A 27,284-nucleotide genomic window follows, 5' to 3' on the forward strand; every position below is an offset into this window, starting at 1 on the left:
CCACGAATATTAGGTGTCAGCTGGCCTTTAAGCTCAGGTCATGGGATGCCAAGTTCAACAGTCTTACCATTGCTCTGAAGTAATTAGATTTGTGAAAAGGGTTCATAAAAAGAAGAAAGTCCACATTAGTGGAATACTGTGGGTGGTCAAATGATTAATTCTAGCATTAATAATAAAAAGATTTAGCAGCTTTTAGATAAAACCCTGAGTTACAATTGAACCATTCTGTGGCCTTATTTATATCATTGAACCTTTCTACCTCAATTTTTATATCAGTACAATTGAGACAATACTGGCCCATCTCGCCAGTGTCTTTTAAAGGTGACTGAGGCCTTAGTTTAGTTACATCCCAGAATAAAGATACTGAGACAGTTCTGTTTTGACTCAGCCTGCGTCGGGCCCTACGGACATTGTCAGAGTTCATTGTTGCCTATTAAACATTTTTTTATTGTTAACAATTAAAAACGGGCTACAAATAGTCTGGATGAAAAAAATGTTTGTTTGGGTTTTTTTAACTCCTTGAGGGAAGGAATGCACTCTTGTGCGTTTCTTGGAACTTTCTCCAGTGTCTGAGAAAGCATTTTCCACAGAGCATGTGCTGATGCTAACTGTACATTGACACACAGTGTGCTGTGGATTGTGTGTGGAAGCATCAGAGAGTTTATTCATAAAAACGTATAGGGAAAGGTCATATGACCTCGGGGATAGAGAAGGTCTCAGAGTCAGTAAGAACTGAGTTAAGTCCCTCCTGGCGGTGTGACCTTATGTCATTTAACCTCTCACTGCCCCACGGTGAGTCAAGTTACAGAGCAAGTGCTAATCTGCATTGATAGAAGGAGTTCATATACTGGAACTCCTTAAACGAATGAAATTGCAAATCCAGTTAAAAAAAAAAAAAAGAAGCTGACTATGCCTTTGGGAAATTGTGCAGTTCTTTTAATGACTCCAAGCTAAACATCCGCCTTTTTGCCACCAATACTTGTCTGTTAAATCTGTGTGGCAGTGTTATGGAGTACCACATTTTCAAAGCATGAAAGCTATAGGTGCCCCCAAAAGGCTATGGGGAACATCAGGGACACAAGAGCAGGCTGCAACACATTCCCAACAAAGAACTGCTCAGAAATAATCAGGGTAAAAACATGTCACTAGAGAGATTTATGAAGAGAAAAGAGGAGGAGGTTGGCTATGGGGGAGGAGCAAGGAATAACTTTAGGTCTGGTTTGGCACTCTGTTGGCATCAGCATAATGTCCAGAGACTCAGAAGAAAGTTTTCAGGCCTTATGGGAGGATCCCTTAAAGAATATTTTCACATGAAGAGATGGACAGGAGTTGCACTGCATGAGAGGGCCCTTTAAACAAGGAGTACCCACACTCCCCAGATTGAAGCAATCAACATTTATTAAGTGCCAACTTTGGGCTAGGCACTGTACTAAACACTGAGGATAGAAAAGGGGCAAAAGAAAGTCCCTGCCCTCTAGGAGTTTACAATCTAGTGGGAGAGACAACATGCCAATATATGCAAATCAAGTGAAGGAAAGCTCTGGAAGTAAGAGGATTTAGGGAACACTTCCTGTAGAAAGTGGGATTTTATTTGAGACTTAGAGGAAGCCAGGAAGGCAGTGTTCCACACATAGAGGAGAGCCAGAGAAAATGCCCAGAACTGAAAGATGGAGTGTCTCATTCGTGAAACATCCAGGAGGCCGTTGTCAGTGGATCAAAAAACACAAGTCAGGGGCAGCTAGGTGGTACAATGGATAGAGTACTGGCCCTGGAGTCAGGAGGACCTGAGTTCAAATCCAGACTCAAACACTTAACACTTACTAGCTATGTGACCCTGGGCAAGTCACTTCACCCCAATTGCCTCACCAAAAAAAAAAAAAAAACCAAAACCCAACAACACATGTCAGAGAGTATCATGCAAGAAGGCTGGAAAGATAGAAAGGGACCAGGTGATAAAGGGTTTTGAATGCCAAGCAGAGCATTTTGTATTTGATCCTAGAGACAAATAAGGAAGCACCTTTAGTTTATTGAGAGTGGGACATGATCAAACCAGCAGTTTTTGGAAAATTCCTTTGTGGCTGAATGGAGATTGGACTGCAGAGACCAGAAGCAAACCCACCAGAAGACCAAGCAATAATCCAGATGTGGGGTGACAGTGTCAGAGAGAAGGATATGTACTGGAGAGATGTTGCAGAGGTGAAATTGGTAGTTCTTGGTAACAGCTTGGATATGGAGTGTGAGAGACAGTGAGGAATATAGAGTGACTCCTAAGCCATGAGTGTGAGGTACCAAGAGGATGGTGTTGTCCTGCACAGAAATAGGGAAGGGAGGAAAAGAGAGGGTTTAGGAGGAAAGAGAATGAGTTCTGTTTGGGATATATTGAGTTTGAGATGTCGCCTGGACATCCAATTAAAGATGTCTGAAAGGCAGTTGGAGATGCAATACTGGAGGTCAGCAGACAGTTATTTAACCTCTCAGTGGCTCAGGCATCTCATGAAGACTCCTTTCACTCATTCGGTTGGTGCTGATCTGTATTGATAGGGGGAGCTCATTCACTGGAATGCCTTAAACCAATGACATCACAGAGCCAAGATGAATACTATGCAGCCTAGAAATTCAAAATAAAACATATATGTACTGTATCAACACATGAAAACGAAGTAAAGCCAAGTTAAAAAGGAAAACGAGTATATACACAAATTAAAACTATGTTAAGATGTATAAACACTAATAAAGATGGAAAGAGAATTTGCAGTAATAATGTAAATAATTTGGAATCCAATGATCATCATGTACTTTTTTCCCCTGTAAATTTATTTTTTTAAAGCCTCTGATATGTTTAGGGAAGAGCAAATATTAACTGACATGTCTACATCCTAGTAAAGGTGAATTTTCTCTGTTCAAATGGGCTACTCCATATGGTGGAATGGGGAAAGCATTCATTCAAGCCCTGTTTCCCAATACTTGCCCCGATCGCTGCTCATTTCTTGAAGATTGATTCCTTCATCTTTAAGTCTCCTATTACAATAAATTATTCCCAGGAAATATCTTACTTCAAGCACCTTAGCTGTGTGGGTTGATAGTCTATTGAGTTGAGAGCAAGATGCTGAGAAAAACATGGCAGGAAGAGTAGTCATCCAGAGAGAACGGAGAGGCCTGGAGGGAGAATGGGAGGTGCCCAAAGAAAAACTTTGCTTTACCTTCTTCTCTATTTTGCTTAGGCCTATGCCTGGGAATGCCACAATTATTCTTGTTACAATGCCCATATTACAATTTTGTTCTCAGTCACTCACATGTGTACAGAAGAGGAGGGCGAGAATTCCAGTCTCTTGGGGGTTGGAAAAGACTGCAGAGGTCATCAAATTCTTTTTTTCTTTTCTTTTTTTTTTTTGCGAGTCAATTGGGGTTAAGTGACTTGCCCAGGGTCACACAGCTAGTAAGTGTTAGGTGTCTTCTGGATTTGAACTCAGGTCCTCCTGAATCCAGGGCTGGTGCTCTATCCACTATGCCACCTACCCACCCCAGGTCATCAAATTCTAATGGAACCTCCAGCCCAGGGTAGGAATTCCTTCTGTGACATCCTGATGGATGGTCATCTAGCCTTGACCAATGTTTGCTCCCTCCCCTTTTTCAGCCTTAGCTTCCTTCAAGGCTCAGCTCAGATGCTGCTTCAGGCAGGAGGCCTTTCCTGTTACCACTCCTTTTCCTTCAGGTTTTAGTGTTCTCCCCCTCCTCACATCACTTTGTATTCACTCACCTATGTATTTGTTGTACCCTGTTTCCCCCACCCCTGAAGAACATTAGCTTCTTTGAGGTCAGGGGCTGTTTCATTTTTTTGTCTTTGTATGTCATATGCACTTAATGAAAATTTACTGAATTGAATTAGGTAAATGTTGTAGCATATCTTACTTGGATCTGAGCAAAGCATCTGATAAATTCTTGTGCCACCAGGGTAGATGAGAGTAAACTGTGTACACTAGATTATACAATTAAAGGCATTCAGAATTGGTTGAGGCCTCTGGGTTGTACAATGGAGAGCTGAGTTTGAAGTCAAGAAAACCTGAGTTCAAATCTTGCCTCACACCTACTATGTGCCAAGCACTGTGTTAAGCACTGAAGAGACAAAGAAAGGCAAAAGACATTCTCTCTCCTCGAGGAGCTCACAATCTAGCAGGGGAGACAAGAAGCAAACAAATATGTAAAAACGAGATGTATAATCAACAGAGTAAAGGTGCTAGAATTAAGCAGGATTGGAGAAGACTTCCTGTAGATGGTGACATTTTAGCTGGGACTTGAAGGAATTTAGAGAAGTCAGGAGGTGGTGATGAAAACGGAGAGTATTCCATGCATGGAGGCCACCCAGAGGAGATTCCCAGAGATGGAGTGTCTTGTGTGTTACCAGATCTAAGAGTATGGGGGCAGGGAAAGAAAGAAGATTGCAAAGTTAAAAGAGGCTAGGTTATGAAGAGCTCTAAATGCCAAATAGAAGATTTTGTATTTGAGCCTGGAGATGACAGGAAACCACTAGAATTTATTGAGTGAGGGGCGGGGCAAGGGGTTGAGGGTGGTGACATGGTTGGATTTGAGTTTTAAGGAAATCACTTTGGAGGCTAAGGAAAATGGATTGGAATGGGGTGGGCAGACTCACCAGCGGCTACTGCAATAGTCCAGGTGTGAGAGAGGGTCTGCACTAAGAGAGGGGCGCCATCAGAGAAGAGAGGCAGGCATGTTCCAGAGATGCTGCAAAGGTGAAATCGACAGGCCTTGGTAACAGCTTAGTGATGGAGGGTGAGAGATAGTGGAGTCCAGGATGATGTCTAGGTTGGGAGCCTGAGGGTCTGGAAAGAGTAGTCTTGACCTCAACATAAATAGGTAAGATTGGAAGGGGGTAATGTCTAGGGGGAGGGGCAGCTAGGTGACGAAGTGGATAGAGCACTGGCCCTGGAGTCAGGAGGACCTGAGTTCAAATCTGACCTCAGACACTTAACACTTACTAGCTGTGTGACCCTGGGCAAGTCACTTAACCCCAATTGCCTCATTAAAAAAAAATGTCTAGGGGGAAAGATGAGTTCAATTTAGGACAAGATGAGCTCAAGATGTCCGCTAGACCTCCAGTTTGAGATGCATGAAAGGCAGTTTGGAGGTAAGAGACTGGAGGTCAGCAGAACGGGGAAGGCTAGATAGGTAGATTTGAGAATCATCAGCAACTTGGATAAGGCTTTAGCAAAGGAGATTGAAGATTCGTCAGACAGATAGGAGAACCAGGGCAGAGGGGCATCCCAAAAACTAAGAGAGAAGATGATGATGGACAGTGTCAGTGACTACAGAGAGGTCAGGATCAGTGATATTTCCTCTAAACCTTGGCTTCAAGCTAGTGCAGGCAAATACCCAGACTTGTGCACTGCCAATCTAGCCCCTCCTTGGGTCTGTGCCTGCACGTGCTAGGAAATGGGCAGGGAAACACTCTGTCTAACCTCTGTGTAAACTCGAAGTTTTCCTCTGAAGCAAGTGCTCTTTGAAGCAAAAAGTAGGGCTCAATGTCTTTCAAAGAGAGAAAGGTACAAAATTCGGAGGGGACTTTGCTTTAGAAGTTCAAAAGCAAATCTTTAGGGAGAATAACCTGGGTTAAATTTTTTAAACTCTGGCTTATAGGCTAAGGGAAAAAAGCTCTTTTTTAAAAAAAATTCTTCAAGGAATTCTGTCTCTGCTGACATTTTCTTCTCCATATTTCAGGAAAGGTAAAAACCACGGTGTGAGAGCATCTGAAGTAAGAGTCCTTTGGGCTGTAGCATGGCCGAGCAGTGCTATTAATAGAAGAGAATTTAGGAATTCTCTTTGATACAAACTACTTTGTTAGAAATGACCTTTAGAATGACAATTATAGCTCTGTCACCCTTTCCTATCACCAGGTGCTAGGTTATGTGTTGACTCTCTCTTTAGACACAGATGTATAAATGTACACATTATATATGTATGTACACGTGTAACCAAAGATGAAAAATAAATGAAAAACTTTTCCAACAGACTATCAAAATTGTACAGCTGTTTTAGAGGTTTGTACTATACATATCAAGGTCCTTATCCACTCAGACTTACTATAGCCTTAACTGGAGCAGTTTATCAGGGATTACCAGCTCTGAGAGGCAAACAGGAGTAAAATATGTTTTTCATTTCAAAACAGGGCCCTGGATTAATGCTGAATTTCTAAAATTTGTAAGTTTTGTTGGAAGGCATTGATCTTTCAAAGTTTTGGGTGCACTCCCAATAGTCTTGTGGCCTTGACTAAGTCGGCTACTTGGTACAATGAAGAGAGTGCTGGATATGAGTCCAGAAGCCCCAAATTCTAATCCTGACTCAGACACTTAGCTGTTCATCTCTGGGAAAGTCACTTAACCCTCTCTCTCAGCACAGGAGATAGTAAAATGATCTTTGTCACAGGGTTGGCGTGAAGATAATACATAAAAAGCTGTGCAAATGTAAAAGCACCCAATTATTATTGTTGTCTTGTAGCTTTTCTGAGCCTGTTTCCTTATCTCATCCTTACAGAATGCATAATGGGCATAATGGGCAGTGTCCTTACACTGCCTGTCCCGTGGGATTGTTATGAGGATCAAATTAATCATGTTTGCAAACCCTCTGCAAACTATGAAATATTGTTTCCATGTGAGTTATTTATTACTCATATTATGCTTATTCAGAAATTATGCCAGTGTAGAGAAAAGACTAGTAAGGCTAACAGGAAATTCTCCCGACTCTCACATGAATGACGGCTGATGTAGAAAGCAGCTTATCGAAAGGCAACTAGCGACATTTGCTCACATGACAGTCTGGACCAGGTAGAGCATGTGATACTCAGCCTTAATATGAGTTCAATAACCAGCTCCTAGATAATTGTAGACCTTTAATAAATATTAAACAATAGTAAAATATCAAATCTTGGAGATAATGGAAATCACAACAGTATGTTATTCAGTAGCTCCAGCAATAGGCTACTTTAATTAAAATGAAACCATCATCCATCCAATGTATTTACTGTGGGCCAATAGCACGCCATTTCAGTTAAAATGGAGGGATACACTAATCAGCTCTTTTCTTTCATATGTTAATCCATCGTTGCATTCATTCAAATGGGACTGAGAGCACAGACGATCCAAGGGAGGTTGCTTACTTTTCACCCACATAGCGATCTTGATGGTACCTTGCCCTTGTGGTGAAAGCAGGTTCAGTTTTCTTGGAAAGAAACTGTTAAGCACAATTCTGTCTAGACCTAATCAATCACATTCCAGGGTCACCTGAGCCTCCTGATCTCATTCTTCTTGGAATCCTTCTCAGACGCAGTCCTCAGCTGCTTCCTACAGCACAGACTTTATGATTGGGCATATTCATTCCATGACATGTTATTAATCCATACTACACAATTTATTGAATCTTTTGGTTTTCAGGTAGGGAAGGGTGACAGCAATTATGTTTGCAGACCAATAGTGACTTTTCAATTTTCAACTCATTTGTTCTTCATAAATAAAAAAAATTCTAATTCCCCAAATATTTCACACATGTAAATCCACCTCCAGATTTTTTCAATATCATGTTTATTGTCTACTATACCAAAGTCACTGTGCCACAAGCACTGTGTCCCAAAATAGTATGATTGCTATTTCTAAAGATAATCCAAATATTCCAAAACTTCTCAGCTATAAGCAAATAACACCGTCATAAATTGTTCCCCTTCCTCAAATTGCTGGTTAAGGTATAACTAAATGGGTAGAATTAAGTATTTTAAAGGCGCTTTAAGCAAATTAAGGACTGCTACCTTTGGTAATCTTTAATGTGCTGAGGTATATAGCAATCCTGCCATTGCTAAGGGGGTGGGACCTCTACCTGAGCTCATGATTCCAAGGGCCCAAGTTGGGAAGAACTAAGTGAAAGCATAGTTTTGGAGGAGAAGGGCTTAAGAGAATACAGCATGAGTTGAAATAGCACAGATAAATAAGCTCGGGTCACAGTCTACTTGAAGGTCTTAGGAGAATGAACAAGACAGAGGAGGCAGAAAGCAAATGGGAAGGTTAGAGATGGGGATAATGTATCTCAAAAAATGCTGACAGAAGGTTCAGCTCAGGGGAACTGAGTGAGAAGCTATGGATCATAACCTGAAGAACAGTTAGAGATTTTCTGTGAGCACAGCCCAGAGGAGGTTGGTTAAGGAAGGTAGGTCTCTAACAGGACAATAATTTTGGCCTCAGGTCCCAAGTAAGATAATGCTGAGTCCTATCCGGTAATAGGCACTGCTTCCTTAGGATCCTAGAAAAGAGAGCTTCAGATTAGGCTTGTCTAGCAAGAATAGTAATACTCTCCCATGCCCCAACAGATATATAAGAGTTAGAAGTTAAAAAGAGAGGCACCTGATGATTGATCATGATAGCTTCTATTTCTCTGGACATAGCCAGTACCCACTCTCCTAGAGCCAGGCCAGCTACAACTGCCCTTTGGCATTCTAGGGTATCAAGAGGGTTGGCCTTATATCTTCCCTATTGCCATTGGCTTGAGTTTCCACCATCTGTGTACCCCACTCTGTTAGGTGCCAGTGACTTCCATTCTATCTGACCACTTAATGTTGATTAGGTTCATTTACTTCTAAAGGGTAGTAAGACCGGAAATATAAATCCTTCCTTCAGTATCTGAGAGGAAAGAGTCTCCTTTATACCACACATTGGTATAAATATAGCTCAGTCTCAGCATTGGTCCAACCCAATTCATATCCAACAATGGCTGTTTGATGAGTTAGTGAAGCTACCACTGGGCTGGGTTACCAAGGTCACCAATGAAGGTCACTTCTTGCTCTTATAGGTACCAATGTTACAGAGGCGAACAAAACCAGACACCAGGGAAGCCTGGAAACTCACTCTCCATTGATCTAGAATGGAAAAGAATAAAGACCAAGGACCAAGGCCTGTTTCTTGGAGCTCCATTCTTCAGTGGGGAGAAGGCCCCAAGGCCTCTCCACCTTCACACTGTATCTCACCAGATGCTACAGTCAGAGTCCAGCTAGGAGCACAGCTGAAAAGAAATGACCCACAAGCCTAGGCTGAAGCTAAGATAGCCCTAATTCTGTGATGTCAGTTGAAAAAGGCTCCCGCTAATCCCGTGGTTTGAAGACCATAACCAGGTATAGGATGTCTTCACCTTTTCAAGTCTCAGAAAGGCACTTCCATGTCAGCATGACTCTTACAAGTAGGCTCCTCCGTGTCTCCACATGTGCTAGTGCCTTCAGGGACATTCTGTGCTTGTATACATTTATACATATATATGTGTGTATATGTGTGTGTGTACATGTATATATGTATATACACAGATACATACACTACATATACACATACATACATATAAACATACAGACAGGCAGTCATGTGTGAGAAGTATTAGACATTCTGTATAGCTCCAGAAGGCAGAGCTAGGGACAATGGGTAGATGTTGCAAAAAGAAAAAAAATTCAGGCTTGATGTCAAGAAAAACTCTCTCAACTAGAGTGATTCCCCAAGTAGGATGGACTGAGGAGACAGCCAGTTCCCCTTTGGCGGGTATATTTAAGTAAAGACTGGTGGAAGACTTGTCTGGTTATGTTGTAGTAAGAATGTTTTATGGCTTTTTTTCCAGGATGGATTGGACTAGATGGTCACAGGGGCCTCTTCCAACTCCAAAACGGTTTGATTCTATATGCAAATCATATTAGTGCAAATTAGATACATCACTTTACTTTTTTTTGTTTGTTTTGTTTTTTTGGTGTGGCAATGGGGGTTAAGTGACTTGCCAAGGGTCACATAGCTAGTAAGTGTCAAGTGTCTGAGGTTGCATTTGAACTCAGGTCCTCCTGAATCCAGGGCCAGTGCTTTATCCACTGCGCCACCTAGCTGCCCCCCATCACTTTACTTGATGCCTAAAATAAGCCAGTGAGGCAGTGAGCATAAAGGATATTAGTCACAGAGACCGGAAGCTCAAAAGCTTAAGCAATTTGCCTAAGGTTATACATCTGAGTGTGTTCTTGCTCCATGTTCCCTGCATTCCGCCACCGAATGTCTCAAGGGATACTGCCAACCTGAAAAAGACTATTTGTTTGATGCTTTAATGCCTCACCAACTTCCAGTGCCTTCCCTTTATTGATTTCCTATTTGTTTTGTCGATAGTGTGGTTGTACGCGGTTGTTTGTTTGTGTGTCGTCTGCCTTTCTTTGTATACCCAACATTTAGCATAGTACCTAGCTCAAAGTGGGTGCTTAATGTTTCCTGGCTGGCTGACCGACCGTATTTGCAATTTACTTTGCTTGTACCTTAGAATTTCCATATGCTAATAAAGTTTTTGTTGTATACTAGACCTAGTGTGCTGGGATACAATAGAAAGAGTCAGGCAGAGAAGGAGGGGGAAGTGAGGAAAACTCAAGAACCCAAGGAATTTACTCTCTAAAGGAACTATCTCTGGCAGAAAGTTAACCCATGACAAAAAAAAGCTATGGGGAACCTGGTTGGGAGAGCTGTCATTTTGGGGGAAGGGACAAAAACACCCAGCAAATCACAATGAGTAAATCACAAATAGGCAGAGAGGTAAGAATAAGAATAGTCTCAGATGAGAATTTCAACTGCTAATTCCCAGCCCTCTCCACCTGGTCTCAGAATCGAGCATCTCTCCTAGAGGCTTCCCTAGGGGTTGCCATGGTTACATCTGATGCTGCTACAACCATCTTCTCCCTGGGAACACTCTGACTGGGTTGTCTTCCAGTCTTAACAAAACACAGACCTCTAATTTGGCATCTGGAAATTCCAATCTCTTGGTTAGAGTTGTGGCTGTTCCCCAATTACCAAAAGGAAGTATGCCATATAGATAGCAAACTCCAACAGGGGAGGGTCAATATCTAATGTGGTTTTCTTTCTACAGGGTTCAGTACCCCACTCTCTGAAACTTAAGATCTGGAAAATTTTTATAGTCATTTATAAAAGCTTTGTAGACCGGAATGCAGTAGGCTTCTTGGGGCTTGGTCAACAGAAAACGATGAGTTGTTTTCTGAGGGCTTTATGAATCATTCACTATGCTTCTCTAGGAAGCACCAACTTCTGGGGGATTTTTACAAATAGTACCTTTCCACTTTGCTACTGAAGAAATAAACATGTATTACCTTACTGTTTGTTGATTGTATTTATAGGAAAATTGCCCAAACTAGCCAGGTTATAAATTAAATTGGACAGCTTCCAAATACAGCTGCATTTGGTGATAAGGACCCCAGAGACACAAATATTTAGGGACTCTCTAGGGAGTCACACTAATGTAAACACGATCCAATTTTACATTTCTGTTTTGATCATGCCATGATTGTAGTCAACTGGCCAAAATGAACCGTGAAAGAACTGTGCTCGATTCCCAATGTGACACAAGGTGATTTTCTCAGCGAAGGGCTGTGTAGTTAGGTCTTGCTTTGCCTTAGGAATATCTTATCACTCAATGTACCATCCAGGGAATGGAAATCAGTCTGTGGCTTCTGTTTCATGAGGACCTGCCTAACTGATATGGAAAGGAGGAAAGACACAGTCCTAATCGTCAGTGTTGTTAAGTTTTGTAAAAACACAGAGGTTTGGAAACACATTTTTGTAAGTCAATGGGGAGGGCAAGAAAAGATAATACAGTACAAATGAGGTTCAGGAACAATGGCACAGGAGATATTTTGTCATCCTTAAAACAACAATAAAAGATTGAATAGTGGCTTTTTCTTCTTTGCTTGGTCTTTGTAAGGTATAACAATGGCAGTAGAGAGAGCTTAGCACCAGAGGGCATCCATGACCATATTGCAACTGTCTATCATTTTTATTTTCTCAGAGAATGGGTAAGAACACACAAAAAAAGAGAGAAATAATTCAAAGACAGACCTTACACCAGGCAATTTTTCTACTTACCAGAATGCTTTGCAAGTTTCTGACTTTCCAAGGTAGTTTGCGGAATTTTAAAAAACTTCATAAAGGTCACACTTAGTTACAACTGACCCTAGCTCCCAATAAAATAGTATTTTCTTGATTCCAGTGATTATTTTCCTTCCTTTTTTAACAATAAAAAGTAATTGTGTTTAATGTGCACTTTCCATCATTTTATTTTGTCCTCTTTGTCTAAGTGTACTGATTATGCAACTGTGATGTTGATAAATACAGGTTTTATCAAAGGTCGAACGTATTATCCAGAGAGCCCTATGTGGTTGGCCAAGGAGCATTAAAAACAAATGCCCAGGCTCATATTCTCTTTGTACTTGCCAGATTCTGGTTTACTATTGCTAAGCAAGCCTTAGCAATCCCTGAGCCTTAAATCCCTTTTACAAATTAGCACAGACCCTTAGGTCCAGGGATCAAAAGATATTAGGTTTGGTATGAAAAGAATAAGGCTGTAGACAATGGAAAATAGAACACTAATAAAATATTCCACCACCACCCCCCCCCAATTGTAAAGCCTTATTAATTAGGAGCACACCAATATGACCTAGTGGAGAATATAGGTTGAACTTTACCTTTGCACTACAAGGAAGAAATCATTTGCTAAACCAATTAAGAGAGCATATTTCAGAGAGCATGTTTAAACTAATTAGGAGAATGACTATAATTCAGAACCATTTATCTACCCCAAAAGTCACTGTTAATTACAAATCATTTTGTATATATTCATTAAAGTTCATCCCTTAAGATCCTCTACTAAAGCAACACACAGTTAGCCTACTTCTGGTTACTATATGTCTCTGAATGTAAAAGAATGACATAAAGAAAGATAAGCCTAGCATTATTTAGTCTAGCCTTCTGCCCTCTAAAGACTGAATTGGCGAAGTTTTACTATACTGTATCTTCAAGCTACTGGAACTGACTTAAAAGGCATCTTAAATCAGCATCATCTCAGTCAAAATAGTAACATTCATTTAATTAAACTAGCATTTATTAAGCACCTCCTGTTTGTTTTTATTTGGGGGGAGGAGAGTGGGAGATTTTGTAAGGTACTCTTGGATAGGGAAAGTCCCTCCAGGAAGTCATCTGTAATTTGCAAGCCTTGAAGTGTTACCTTGGAGCAAATTATCCAGGGTCATACAATTTGTTACCCATGTCAGAGTCCAGGCTTGAATCCAAGCCCAAGTATTCCTGACTCTAGGACATCACAGTGCCAATATGATGAGAAAATGTCACAGCATGATTAAGTTTTTTGATGGCTGATATCACTTGGGCCTTACAAATTGCTTTGCAGTTATTCTTATTTCTGTGGATGTCATTATTGTGCTCAAAACCTGAGTCATCCTTGACTCATTCCTCTCCTTCCCCATCTCTCCCCCACCAGTCTGATCGGCTGCCAAATCCCTGTCCATTCGGCCTCTGCAGTCTCTCTCAATTCTGTGCCCTTCTTTGCTTCTCTTACTGCAGCCACACTAGATTAAGCCCTCAGCACCATGCATCAAGGCTAGACTATTTATTTTTTGTGTTTTGTTTTGGTTTTTTGGAGGGGCAATGAGGGTTAAGTGACTTGCCTAAGGTCACACAACTAGTAAGTGTCAAGTGCCTGAGGCCGGACTTGAACCCAGGTCCTCCTGAATACAGGGCCAGTGCTTTTATCCACTGCACCACCTAGCTGCCTCCAAGGCTAGACTATTTATTATGACATCCTCCTAACTCTTCTCCCTGCTTCCATTCTTTCTTTACAATCCATCCTTATACAGCTATTGAAGTAATCCTTCCAATACACAGGTTAATTAATTTGTCCTTTATTTGATATTTCCATATTTTTGCATTTTTTTCTTGTTCAAATACACAGGTGGGTCAGATTGTGTTTTTCCTCTGCTGAAAACCATCTCTAGAGTTGCTCTCCAGTGGTATCTGAGTAAAATACCAACTTCTTAGCCCAGTATACATTGCCTTCCCCTACTGCATCCAACCTGCCCTTACAGTCTTATCATATTCTATCACCCTTCGTACTTCCCATTTTTCAGAGCAATCTACTGGCTGTCCATGACCACCGTTATCCTGCTGCATTTGCACCAGGCTCTATCAGACTTATTCAGACGGAAAACTGCTAGAGGCAGATCGAACCAGCAGGGCCAAATGTTAAATTTCACTGACAAGTGTTTACACTTCACTAATGGGCAAATGCTACAAGTCAATGCTTTTTGTTTGGTGGATCGTCTAAACTTAAGAAATGGAGAAAATAGTGCAGTTTAAACTACAAGTACATTCTGCATACAATTTCCCCCCAGAAAGCCAGTTGTTAAAATCTTTACCAGCACATCACTGCCTCAAATACCATCATCCCCATCTGCAGACATCCTTTTCCTTCTCAGGTCAGCCCAGGCCGCCTGCTTCATGAAGTCTTCTCTCATCCCTTCCCAATCTCTCAGCTCTTTCAGATCTTGTTTATGCACTTGTTCATATTCTACCTTGTATTTACGGTCTCTTCTTTTTTGTCTATTGGATTCAAAGCTTCTTGAAGACAAAGACTTTTTGTAAATTCTTTGCATTCCCAGGCACCTCCCCTGTGGCAGTGCCTTACTCATAGAGGATGCTCAATACATAATTGTTGGATGGAATTCAATCAATCATTTATTATTCAGTCTTTCAGTTACTTCCAATTGCTCTTCTTCCCCATCCCCCCCCTCCACCTGTTGACTTCATTGCACTTTATACTCCCTCTCTGACCTATAGTCTAATGAATATTTTTAATCTTTCTACATATCAATATCAATTTAAGACTACAGATCCTGTAGTGGTGCAGTGAATAAGAATGCAGGACTTGAGTTCAAAATCTGATCTCAGACACTTAATCGCCTATGTGATTCCAGCAAGTCACTTAACCTGTGCCTCAGTTTCCTCAACTATGAAATGGGTTTGAAGATCGAACCTATCTTCCAGGACAGTTATAAGGATCACAGGAGATACCTGTAAAGTGCTTAGAGCTTAATAAACGATTGTTTCCTTCCTGCCTACAAAAGCATCACCACCAAGTCTCATTTACCTCTGTATCTTCCCCATTTCATAAACAGGGTGATTCTACATGAGAAGTACTTAATACTTGTTAAATGAATTCATTTGTCCTTTAACTGACTTTAATTTGTCTTCTATTATCTACTGTCTCCATATTTTTGGCTTGCTCTTACATTTTTTTGGTGGTTCATATCATTTCTCCCAGATGGAATGACATCTCTTCCAGTAATTTGTGCCACTTTCTTTAAGCCTCCATTTAAAATTCATAGACTTAAAACATTTTAACTTCCAGGGCAGGGAGTTGGTACAGTGGATGGAGCACTGGCCCTGGAGCACAATGACCTGAGTTCAAATCCAGCCTCAGATGTTTACTAGCTGTGTGACCTTGGGCAAGTCATTTGACCCCAACTGTCTTAAAAAATTAACTTATGTTTTTTTTTTTTTTAAAAAAACTTCCTTTGGGGGTGGCTAGATGGCTCAGTGGATAAAGCACTGGCCCTGGATTCAGGAGTTCCTGAATTCAAATCCGGCCTCAGACACTTGACACTTACTGGCTGTGTGACCCTGGGCAAGTCACTTAACCCCCATTGCCCCACCAAAAAAAAAAACCAAACAAACAAACTTCCTTTGACTGAGATTAGTGATTAAAATGGCTCTGATCATATTTCTCCAGATCCTGCTCTTCTTCCTGACTCTCTCAGCTCTGTCAGTGGAAAGACTGTTCATTCAGACATACTTGATCATAAACCTAGGATTGTTTATGGCTCTTCCTCCATCCCTCCTGCCAAATCCTGTCAATTCTACTTCCTAATTACCTACCAAATCAATCCCTCATGTTCCCAACTGCCTTCTAAGATCATTTGGGCTTTCATTAGTTTGACTGCCATCCACTCCAATACAGCTCTTTCCACTTCCAAGCTCTACCTAGTGATTTTACACAGTGCAGCTAGGTTGGTCTTCCTGCTCGTACCTCACCAGCCTTATCTCATGTTACTTTCAGTCCTGTTCTCTGTGTTCCAGCCAAACTTCATTGCTTGTTGTACCCTGAACATACCCCAGGGCTTTACCACTTCTGATCCTTTGCTCATTCTATTCCTTGCACTTGGAACACCATCCCTTGTCCTCTCCACCTGCTGATTTGCTATCTTCCTAGATCTACCCAATCTTCAAGGTCCAAAGTAAGCCAACTAAGGCCAAGTCCAAAGACGGCTTTCCCAGATTCCTCGAGAGGGAAGTAATTTCTCTCTTATCTGATCTCATGTGCACTCATATTCCAATTAGTATTTTTCTGGGTCTATGTTTTATTTCTTTTATCTCCCCCAAGTTCTCAGAACACTGAATTGCCCATGGCAGACACTTAATAAATGTTTATTATGGCAAAACTTCAAGTGATCGTAGCTAACAATGCCACAGTATCTGCACTTTCATTATTGTGCACGGTCAATACCCTGACAGAGATGGTGAGAATTCTCTGAGAAGGTCTTTAAGGGGGACTCTTGTCCAACAAGGCATCCCCATGCAGCCAACTCGGGGCTCATTTTAGGACAGCAGACATCCTCCTCCCCACTCTGTAGGACCTGCTAGGATTTAAATTCTGCAGGCATACCATTTAAGAGCCCAGGATTACTTCCATGGCAAGTGCTGGGTTTTATTGGAGGCTCAAAGTTTATAAAAATGCCTTCTACTCTATACCCCCTCCCTGAATTACCACATCCTCTAAGTCTCAAGGAAACAGAAGGCAAGAGGAGGGATTTCCAAAGTTTAAGGTGTGGGAACAATAGTTTCAAGACCCTACTCAAAATTCCTCTCCTGACTGACCTTTTATGGTGTGAGAGCAAGGCAGAGAGGATGGGAAAAGGGATATGCATTGTTTATGAATGCAGTCTGTGTCACATTTATTGACATGGGGGTCAGATGGTGCAGGGATTTAAATTCAAAAAGACCTGGTTTTGAGTCCCAGTTGTGTGTCACTTTAAAGCCTCTATGACCTTTGTCAAGTGACATCCTCCCTCAACCTTAAGTTTTTTCATCTGTAAAATATGAGGGTTGTTTGAAATGACCTCTGAGGTCCCTAATAGCTCTAAATCTATGCCCCTTCAATTACAGAACAGGAAGGGATCTTAGAAATCATCAAGCTCAACTCTACTTGTTTTGTAATTTAAAGGACACTGTAATTTAAAGTCCTTTATGTGTCTAATATTCCCTGAGTCTATATGCACTAAGAACGAGATTGAACAAAGCTCAATTTCACTTCTGTTTTGTAATTTAAAGGATACTGGGCCAGAAATAGTCCTTTACATGTCTAATATTCTGTGTCTCTAACTAAGACCCAAACAATAAATGATCTGAACTACAGGAAGGGCTAATCAGGAGATAAGTATTGAGTGGGGGTCTTGAAAGTATTGAACAGTAATTAGTATAGGGAAACACACTGCAGAAGAAATGGCAAAAAGTCTCTCTTGCTTCTTTTGCTAACCCTGACGTTCCACCTCGACATTTATATAGGTTGGATACCACAGATCTAACCTTGATCTATGAAAGAAAGAGAGGAGGGAGGAAGGGAAGAGAGGGGCAAGGGCACAAATGTTTAAATCCACAGTTTTCCTGTAAAATGGGCCTGACGAGTTATACTTTTAAAGCATCTCTCCTTTACAGCCTCCCCTCCCCCCCTTCCCGCCCCCCACCTCAATTCCGTGCTGACTGATTCTTCTCTGTTATCTCTTGGAATTCATTCATTTTACTTAGGATTGCTGCAGGTACCGAAATTTCCGCCGGGGCTTTCTCCTTGAGCAGCCAGACTGGAGCAGCCCTTATCAGCCCTCCCCCCATCTATGATCGATGACCCAAACTGTCCCCTTGGAACTCCAGCGTGGCTGTTGGCCTTAGAATCCCCAGCCTGACCCTCGCCCCCTCCTCCCAAGGGGGGGGGGAGAGGCCAGTGGGCCGCACCCTTTGCTCTCTCCCCATGAATCATTAACGAGCTCCATTGGGCGAGCGCTTCGGGGGCACGGGGGGGGGAATCTGAGAAAAGGGAAAACTCTATCTCTAGGGGCGGTGAAACTTTAGCCGGGGAGGCTCCCTCCAGCACCTCCCCCCCTCTCCCCGCTCGCTCCCCCCTCCCTCCCTTCCTCGCTCTCCGCGGCCGCCGCCGCGCTTGCAGTTACCGCGATGCTCAGTCGCAGCGCTGCAGCAGCGGCGGCATTAGCAGCGGCAGCATCAGCAGTCTTAGCATTAGCAGCAGCGGCAGCAGCGTTAGCTGCAGCATTAGCCTGCGCGGCCGCCGCGCCGGGAGCCCGGCCACCAGGAAGGATGCTGAAGGCGGAGAAGAGCTAAATCCCCCCCCGCAAGCTCGGCTCTTCTCCGCCCCTTCCCCCCCCTCCCCACCCCCTCAAAGCTCCCTCCCGCGGCCGCCAGCCCCCGCAGACGACAATAGCAGCTCGGGCTGAGCCGAGCCGAGCCGAGCCGAGCCGAGCCGCGGCAGCACCGACTGCTGCTCTTGATTGGCGCGGCTGCCGGGAGGCTCAGGTATTGTTCACCTGCAGCGGCCGCCGCAGCAGCAGCCGCAGCCGCCGCCGAGACGGCCGGGATCGGGAGGCTCCCGGGCGGGGAGGCCGAGAGGAGGCGCCGCGCCCGAGGGGCAGGCAGCATGCCGCTGCGGCTCCAGCCCCGGGGCGCGGGGACAAAGAGCGCCGCCGCGTCCGCCGCCCCTCCAGCCGCCTCCTCGTCCTCCTCCCCGGCGCTGACCGCGGGGGCGGCCGCGGCGCCTCCGACCCCCTCGCCGTCGCCGCCGCCCCCCGCCCTCAGCGACCCCGCGGCGGGGCCGAAGCCGCTGCTGCGCTGGGACGAGGTGCCCGACGACTTCGTGGAGTGCTTCATCTTGTCGGGCTACCGACGGCTGCCGTGCACGGCGCAGGAGTGCGTGGCGTCCGTGCTGAAGCCCACCAACGAGACGCTCAACTTCTGGACGCACTTCATCCCGCTGCTGCTGTTCCTGAACAAGTTCTGCCGCCTCTTCTTCCTGAGCGGCCGCGACGACCTGCCCTTCCACCACCCGTGGCTGCTGCCGCTCTGGTGCTACGCGTCGGGGGTGCTGCTGACCTTCGCCATGAGCTGCACGGCCCACGTGTTCAGCTGCCTGTCGCTGCGCCTGCGGGCCACCTTCTTCTACCTGGACTACGCCTCCATCAGCTACTATGGCTTTGGCAGCACCGTGGCCTACTACTACTACCTGCTGCCGGGACTCAGCCTGCTCGACGCCAGCGTCATGACCCCCTACGTGCAGCAGCGGCTGGGCTGGCAGCTGGACTGCACGCGGCTGATCGCGGCCTACCGCGCGCTCGTGCTGCCCGTTGCCTTCGTCCTGGCCGTGGCCTGCACCGTGGCCTGCTGCAAGAGCCGCAGCGACTGGTGCACCTACCCGTTCGCGCTGCGCACCTTCGTGTTCGTCATGCCGCTGAGCATGGCCTGCCCCATCATGCTGGAGAGCTGGCTCTTCGACCTGCGCGGCGAGAACCCCACGCTCTTCGTGCACTTCTACCGCCGCTACTTCTGGCTCGTCGTGGCCGCCTTCTTCAACGTCAGCAAGATCCCTGAGCGCATCCAGCCGGGCCTCTTCGACATCATCGGCCACAGCCACCAGCTCTTCCACATCTTCACCTTCCTCAGCATCTACGACCAGATGCACTACGTCGAGGAGGGCCTGCGCCAGTTCCTCGAGGCGCCCGCCGCCTCGCCCACCTTCCTGGGCACCGTGGGCTACATGCTCCTGCTCGTGCTCTGCCTGGGCCTGGTCATCAGGAAGTTCCTCAACGTGTCCGACCTCTGCAAGGAGGACTGAGGCCGAGCCTGCGAGACAGAGAGAGAGAGGGAGAGGGAGAGAGAGACACAGCCGCCCCCCGCCCGGTGGTCGAGCCCACCCTTCCGGCCCGGGGTTGGGAGTTTTGCTTTGGGGCTTCTTGGTCTGTCAGGTTTGGCTTCGTTTCCTTTCCGCTCTTCCCCCCCCCCCCCCCATGCTCCGTGGATGGGGAGAGGGAGCGGAGAATCCCCGCCTATCATTGGACCCTCCAAGCCCCTTACCCAAGCGCTTGCATGGCCGTTAACCGACCCCGAGAGGGGGAGAGCTGGAGGGCAGAAGGAAGCGATCGAGCGCCCTAGGCCAAAGGGGAAAATAAATGTTCATGTTATGGTTCAGGAAAAAAAAACAAACCGCACGCACACACACAAACGACAGCCTTGTGATTGTGGGTCATTGGGATCTTGTCTTTTCTTTAAACGCACAACTTGCTTTTTAGGGATTGGCCAGGCAGGCTGGTCCCCTGGATCGGGGTCACCTGGGAAGTAAAGGAGGGGTGAGGATCATTTTAAAACCCACCACGCTCAGAACCGTCTTGGGCTCTTTAAGAAGAGTTCACTTTATAGGAAAGGAGCCCATTAACTTCATTAACCCTGATGTTTTAACCTGCTAGAAAATGCATGGAAATGTGAACACAAGTTTAATTCTTTCAATGTGTTGATGAATTGTTATTTAAATAGTAATATATATATTATAGATATAATATATATATGCAGTGATTATTTCATGTTTTTTTTAAATCAACTACTGTGTAGAAATATTTTCAGAATAAGCACTTGAAATTTTCTTTTCTTTTTGGGGAAGTGTGTGTGTGTGTGGGGGGGTAATTATTATTTTGAAATCTCAGCCCTTCTACATTACATACGCTGGAATTGGGTTGGAAGTTGGATTGATTGAGAGGAGTTGCCTTTTATACAGTGTTGTTGTTTTTTTTCTCGAGGACCACGTGTATGTGTGATGATATAGCTGTGAATTATTCTCCCATAGGGAATGTGATCCAAGTATGGGAGAGAGCTAGAGTGGTTTGTATAACTTCTAGGCTGGACATCCTCTCATTCCTTCAGGTTTTGCTTGGTTTCCCTATCTGAGAGGGCTACACAAACCCCTACCTTGACTACTCTCATCTTTATTCTCCTTAATTCAGTTGCCACTGGAGAAATGTGCCTTTTGAAACAGTGTCCAAATGGCTGGTCCTCGGACCGGGATGCCTGGGCATCGGGGCAAGCCTTGCCTGGGTGGTTATTGCAAATCAAGGTTTAACATTTCCATCCATGAATGAAGAAAGATGGGGCTGGTTGTGATTTTTGTGGTATGAATTGCTTGCTCAGCCTCATCTTCTGAAATACTCTGCAGTGTAGAGTTAGGCATGGAAATCAAACGGAGATCGCTGGTGCCACTGTTATCCCTGACAGGCAGCCTTGGGGAAGAACCAATGAGAGTGCTTCGAATTGATGCAGCCCTTTGTTTTAAAAATTCAGCAAGGGAAGAAATCATTCAATCCCAGCCATCTCTGGAGACAGATTCCATCAGCTAGAATTGAAACCTTTGAGTTAAAACAGGATTTATCTTGGTGTTAGGAGGTCATCTGTCCACTTCCTGGCATCAGAGGTTCAGCTCTTTAGGGGATGGGCTCTTACCTGGGTCAGTCTTAGGAAATTACTAATGGTGCCCTCTTCAGTTATTTGGAAATGAGTTCCTGTACTTGACTTACTCTAACAGTTCAGGTTGTGGCCTGTCTTTCCGGGGGACATTTTTAACAAGTCCTGATCATTTTTGCACTTGAGCACAATCTAGTGGGGCTATTCAGATGCTTCTCAAAAGTCAACTAGGGGACTTGAAATAGGGAGGATATTTGAATTATAGCATTATTGTGGAGTTATAGACATGCACCAGATGGGGAAAGTAAAAAGAGGAGTGACTTCCTTGAACTGGAGAGATGGTGCTTTTCAAAGAAGTGATAGTACTACTGTTTTTGTAAACAGAGAGGTGTAGCACAATTCCCTGGAGGAAATAATATCCCAGTTGATTTTTGTGTGTTTGCATACAAAAGTTAAATTTATATGTTTTTATGTAAATGTAGAATCTTTTACTGGAATTGATTGCAAGGGTACTCATTGAGCACCAGCTCATGCTTTTGAAAACTCCAGCAGCATTACCATTAGGCTAGTGCAGAGGTTAATAATTTGTACCTCCAAGCTCTGTAGGACAGTACCTCTATATCCAGGGAGCCTGTGGAAATGGCCACACCTGGATGCAAATTTATTCGTATATGAATGGTGTCCTGGTACCCCAAGGAATGTTTCTTTGGCGTGCTGAAATTATTCAGTGTCCCTGATTTTGAGGTGAGCTGTAGCACCAATTCTGAGTTGTCAGTCTATAGACTTATAAAGGTGGATCCTGCTTGGGTGGGTGGGTGGAAAGGACTTCTGCACCTGCTGGGCTTAATTTCTCAGAGGAAAACATTTAAACCCAAAGACACAATCCCTCCCCAACCTTCTTTCTCCTCCCTCTTTGTCCTTATCATAGAGAGGCCACTTAAGGATAAAATTATACCCATATCATTTTCAAGTGATTAATGTTGCGTGAGCCCTGTAAGATGACACACTTTTCCCTTCGAACAGTTCAGCTCAAAGTATGTCACTGAGAAAATACTTCCTTTTCTTCCTTTCCTCCCTCCTCATTTTCCTTCTTGGTTCAAACTCAGACTTTCTATAATATATGGAGGGGGAAAAGTAAGCATTGGAAATAGAGTGTTCACTAAACTGACTTCACATTACCTATACATATTAGGTACATTTGAGTTATGAGACCAGGGATGATCCATCAGATTTTTTATATTATTTGCTGTTTTTTTTTATCGTTTCTGCTAACAAACAATGGTACAACAAAATCCATAAATATTTACTTGCTACCTATATTCGTGTGGGACTGCCAGCTATAATAGAAATAACACCAAAATTCAGAAGAGGTTATTTTTCTGAAACAATTTCTCAATCACCCTTTTGCCCCATCCATTCTTTAAACAAAGTTTATTTTGAAGACTTGTTATTTCTCGATGTCGTCCAACCTTAGTTGTAAAGTGAAGAACAAATAGACAAAATAATAATGGATTTTAAAATCATCTTCATAAATGATTGTAGCAATAGAATGAAGCACATTATATAATCCTTTTTTAATTTTTACTTGTTGGTCTTGAACAGAATGCCTTCTCAAGGAGCAATGTCACAAAGTCATTACTGGCTTGTAAAAATAAATGTGATATTTTCCACTGGCCACATAACATCTTCTATATATATCCCAGCAAGAGTATATGGTGCTGGCCTGTCCAAAGCTTGGCCTAGAATGTTATTTCCATTCATAAATAGTGCCTGTAAACTTATGATTTATAATGTGTTTTCAATTGAAAAAAACCTTTAGGCCCTACCAAATCAATATGCTATTTCATACAGATAATTTCTAGGAGTATAAAATGCTTAAGAATGATGTTGACAGAGATGATTTTTGAACTTTTTAAAATTTTTATGACTTTTTGCCAGAGAATGAGATTTTGATCAAAGGGGTCACATCAAGCAATAATTAATAGCACTTTTCATCTCTAGGCTTCTTATTAACTAGATGAATTAATTTGCACAAAATCACCAGTGAAAGAATCCATAGTTATCATCTCAATGTTAGGGTTATACAGCTTGTCCAAGCCCACTGAACTAGTTTCTTAAACTAGTATTTTGAATTTGAGAACTTGTCAGTTCTCATTGTGGACTTTATTACCTATTCATTCATCCAGATACCAAGTAGATTTTTTTTTTAACACTCATTTGAAAGTCAGGAACAGCAAGTGATACATACATATAACTGTGTTGAATAGGTGACAAAAATCCTCCATAAATATATCTCTGCTCTAATTTATTTTGTTGCAAACTGCCTCCCCCTTTTTTTAGGGTATGCTACTGGCTATTTTTTTATTCATTCAACAAACATTTATTGAGCGCCTACTATGTGCAAGGTCTTGTTTTCACATGAATTTGCAGGGATGCAGCCATCCTTACTCTTTTCATCACCAATTCCCCCTTTTTCACACATTTTCTGAGCAAGGTGGTTTGTGGTGCTAATTGCTTTGAAGAAAGCTTTTACTTAAAGTAGGGTTAAAACTATGCCCTTAACCAAGGCCCGCTTTGGTCAATTAAGCCAGAGTGTGTGTTTCACGATGCTCACTGGTGTCAGGAATAGGGCATCTACTACAGGCTTGTTAAAAATCCTGCTTTACCTGAGTACTACAATTCTCTTTGTCCTGAAGGCCTTACCTTCCCAGGCCAATGTAGATTTTCATGATTAGAGATCTTGGACAGTTTCATCCAAATGCAGGGATAGAGGCCAAGGGTACAGACAGACTTTAGAAACTCTCATTTGAAAAATCCAGTAACCGTTTCTTTTAGAGATGTTGACAAGCATATCTAGCATTATAGAGTTTATACAGATCCCCTAAATTGTGTTCAGGTTATTTAGGATATGAACTATACCAGCATACATGGTTCATGTCCCTCAGTCTCTTTCCCCCTTTTAAGGTTCTTACCATAGACTGTCATTGAAAGAATTTTTGGAAAAAGTCAATCTCCATGGGGGATTTGGGGAAGAAAAGAAAATGATAGACTCTTACTGAAGTTAGAAAGCTGCTTAATAAAGAGAACGAACCTTTGGGTTTCGCACATCAGCCAGAAGCAGCCAACACAACAGAAGGAAGAGTCGTGAGCATTTTTGCCTGGATTTTAAAATTTGCACCCAGAAAGTCATGTTGTTGCCCAGATGAACTCATTGCAGCAATGCCCCACCATAGTCTCCTTCCCCACCTCTCCCCAGTTTGTATTCTGCTTGTTGTGACCAGATATTTTTCTTTTTCTGGTAATTTGTGAGCAAAGTGGAAAATTTCAGGGTGCTTATTTTTTACCTGTGGACAACCAGGAGAGTTCACTGAGCTACAAATAGTGGCAGTATCTGAATTTTGGAGACCAGGATTGTGGGTGTTCTGATTTCCATCTGTATGCAACAGAGAGCATGTGTGAACTGTAGCCACTCATTTCTATTTATTTTCTGGTTTCAATGGAAGGGACAGTGGTTTGTTTTAGTCTGCAGAAATGCTTTATCTGATGTGCTATAATACACCCTCCTCGTTGCAATGCATGAGCCCCTGCTCCTGTATGTTTTAGTGTAATTTCTCTAAGCCATTATTCCAGGCATGGCGTTTCTTAGGGGTACTTGGATTTCTCAAATGTGTAAAAACACCAAGCCAATTTCTTCATGCCTTATTAGGACCACCCAGCACATGCAATAACCACCCGAGTAGGTGCATGTTGTGTCTTACGGATTACTTTAACTATGTTATTCAGAATGTCCTTCTCTTAGTGGTATATTATCTCATGGAGAAATGGATGACCACCACTGTAAATAAACTTGTTTCTATAGGACGCAGTCATATCCATTTCTCTTTGAAGTCCCCACTTCTACAAAGAAAGAATATGTTTTTAATCACCTGAATGCAAAAAAAATCAATGACAATAGGGATTTTTTTTAAAGAAGTATTTTCATTTTATAAAAAAATTCAAGTTTATAATAGTAATTAGTTTGTGAAGAATTCACCTTTGCACAGAGGTGAGGCTTAGCTTCTTAAAGTGCTCATCTTTATCCTGAGCATTTAATCACTTTTAACTCATTTGAATGATAATGACCTATAGGTCAGTGCTTTTTTCTTAAATTCTGTGTAAATAATATGTCAGTTAGGGAAGGGTAAACTTAAGAAGGAAAACACTGGGCCAGATTTTGTTCTGCATATGTAGCAAGACCCAAAAGTCTCTTGTTTTGTTTTTTAAAATCCTGATGGGAAACATCATTAAATTTATTTATCCAACGACCACCACCCCTAGCCAGTCCTCCTTTCTACAAGTCTCTCATTCTTTCCGGAGGTCATTAATCTATTCCAGACAGGCAACTGAGTTTAAAATAACCAATATCAATAGAGAGCTCTGCACATGCCATTTTCATGGTGCCTATAGCCACAATTAATGATAGAGCCAGGGAAAACTGGCCAGGTTACTCCACTGGTATTGTTGACTTTGACATTTCCATAGCCACCTCTGAGGGTGGGAAGTAGGGAGAAGGGGAGTTAGGAAATACCTGCTATGTGTTTTGACTCACCATTTTTCAGAGATGGAAGCCACACTGAAGTTGAATTTCTTACATTAAGCATGTAGGAGAACCAAAACTTGCCGCCCCCCCACCCCCAGCGCCTCTTAGGCATTCATTGACCTCTGTCCAACTCTGAAGGCAAATCATGATGGGTGACTCACTGACTTGGATGATAAGCATTTGGGCCTTTAGAAACCACCTGCCTTACAAGGTCCATTCATTTCTAAACTAAGACTTCAACTAGGATCGCCATTTTAGGCTTTAAAAGTAAGAATGTACAACCAGCATGGAGCCCCTTTTTATAGTACAGGGGATTCCTTGAAGGGCCACTTGTTCATCTTTTCTCAGGTGACAGACCTCCATATTTCAGTATTTTTTTTAGCACATTTTGATGGTGATTACAGAGGAGGATGGGGGGGATGGGTAAAGGTTGAAGCAAGCATAAAGAGAAATTGATTTTTTTCCCCCCACTGCTTGCTAGAGGACCATAATTTTTCCTGGGGAAACCCCTGACTCTAGCCATCTATAAATCTAGTAAATTTCATCCTACAGGGCCATGTTTAACTAGCTGAGAAAGACTTCTCAGGATGTTTGAACTTGGTGGTCTGTGATGCTGTTCCAAATTCGTAGTGTGTAAAAACAGAAAGATCATTAATCGCAACTTTTTTTTTTAATCCACCGATAAATCACATGCACCCATCTATACAGATCGATGTCACTTTGATCAGTTTTGTGCATGCAAAAGCAAGACAGGATTGTGAGTCATTTCTGTTGTTTGGTTTGCTTTCATTTTGTGTTCTGAGAAATTTGTTCTTTGTGGTCTTGGATGCTGAAATCTGTATAAAAAAAAAAAACTATGCATTTTTAGCCGAAAGACAAATGTATGAATAAAGTTGTTTCTAAGCATAATATTTAAAGACCGCATTTGTATGTTACGATATTCATTCAAGAAAAAAAATGCTCAGTTAGCCTGAGATTATCTAGGGAATTAATGAGAATCTAGCATGAGTAACCACATTCAGAAAGATTCTGCAGAAAAATCATTGTTTCAGTTACATCAATGAGGAAGAAATTACATGTACTTGGATAATCTTAATGGCTGTTTTCATCATGGAACATAGGACCTGGAAGAAACCTCTGTGGTCAACTAGCCCAGCCTTCTCATTTGATAGAGGAGGAAACAAGTCCAGACAGGTTAAACAAGGTAACTAAGATTTGAAATCAGGGCCTTTGACTTAAAATCCAGGGTTCTTTCCACTGTACTTAGTACATATCCGTTA

At 42.9% G+C, this 27,284-nt stretch overlaps 1 protein-coding gene across 1 annotated transcript; it reads left to right on the forward strand.

The window, feature by feature from the left end:
• Window positions 1-18,485: 18,485 nt before the first annotated feature.
• On the forward strand, window positions 18,486-26,921 carry PAQR9 (progestin and adipoQ receptor family member 9). The gene has a single exon (XM_043999195.1). The coding sequence runs from the start codon at window positions 18,622-18,624 to the stop codon at window positions 19,810-19,812; it is 1,191 nt and encodes a 396-aa protein (XP_043855130.1). The 5' UTR covers window positions 18,486-18,621; the 3' UTR covers window positions 19,813-26,921.
• The last annotated feature ends 363 nt before the right edge of the window (window positions 26,922-27,284 follow it).

This window comes from Dromiciops gliroides, chromosome 3 (genome assembly GCF_019393635.1).
Source record: "Dromiciops gliroides isolate mDroGli1 chromosome 3, mDroGli1.pri, whole genome shotgun sequence".
NCBI classification, from domain to species: Eukaryota; Metazoa; Chordata; class Mammalia; order Microbiotheria; family Microbiotheriidae; genus Dromiciops; species Dromiciops gliroides.

Bases quoted from the DNA above. Each gene is read 5' to 3' on its own strand.
- PAQR9 (XM_043999195.1), top strand. From the start codon at position 18,622: ATGCCGCTGCGGCTCCAGCCCCGGGGCGCGGGGACAAAGAGCGCCGCC.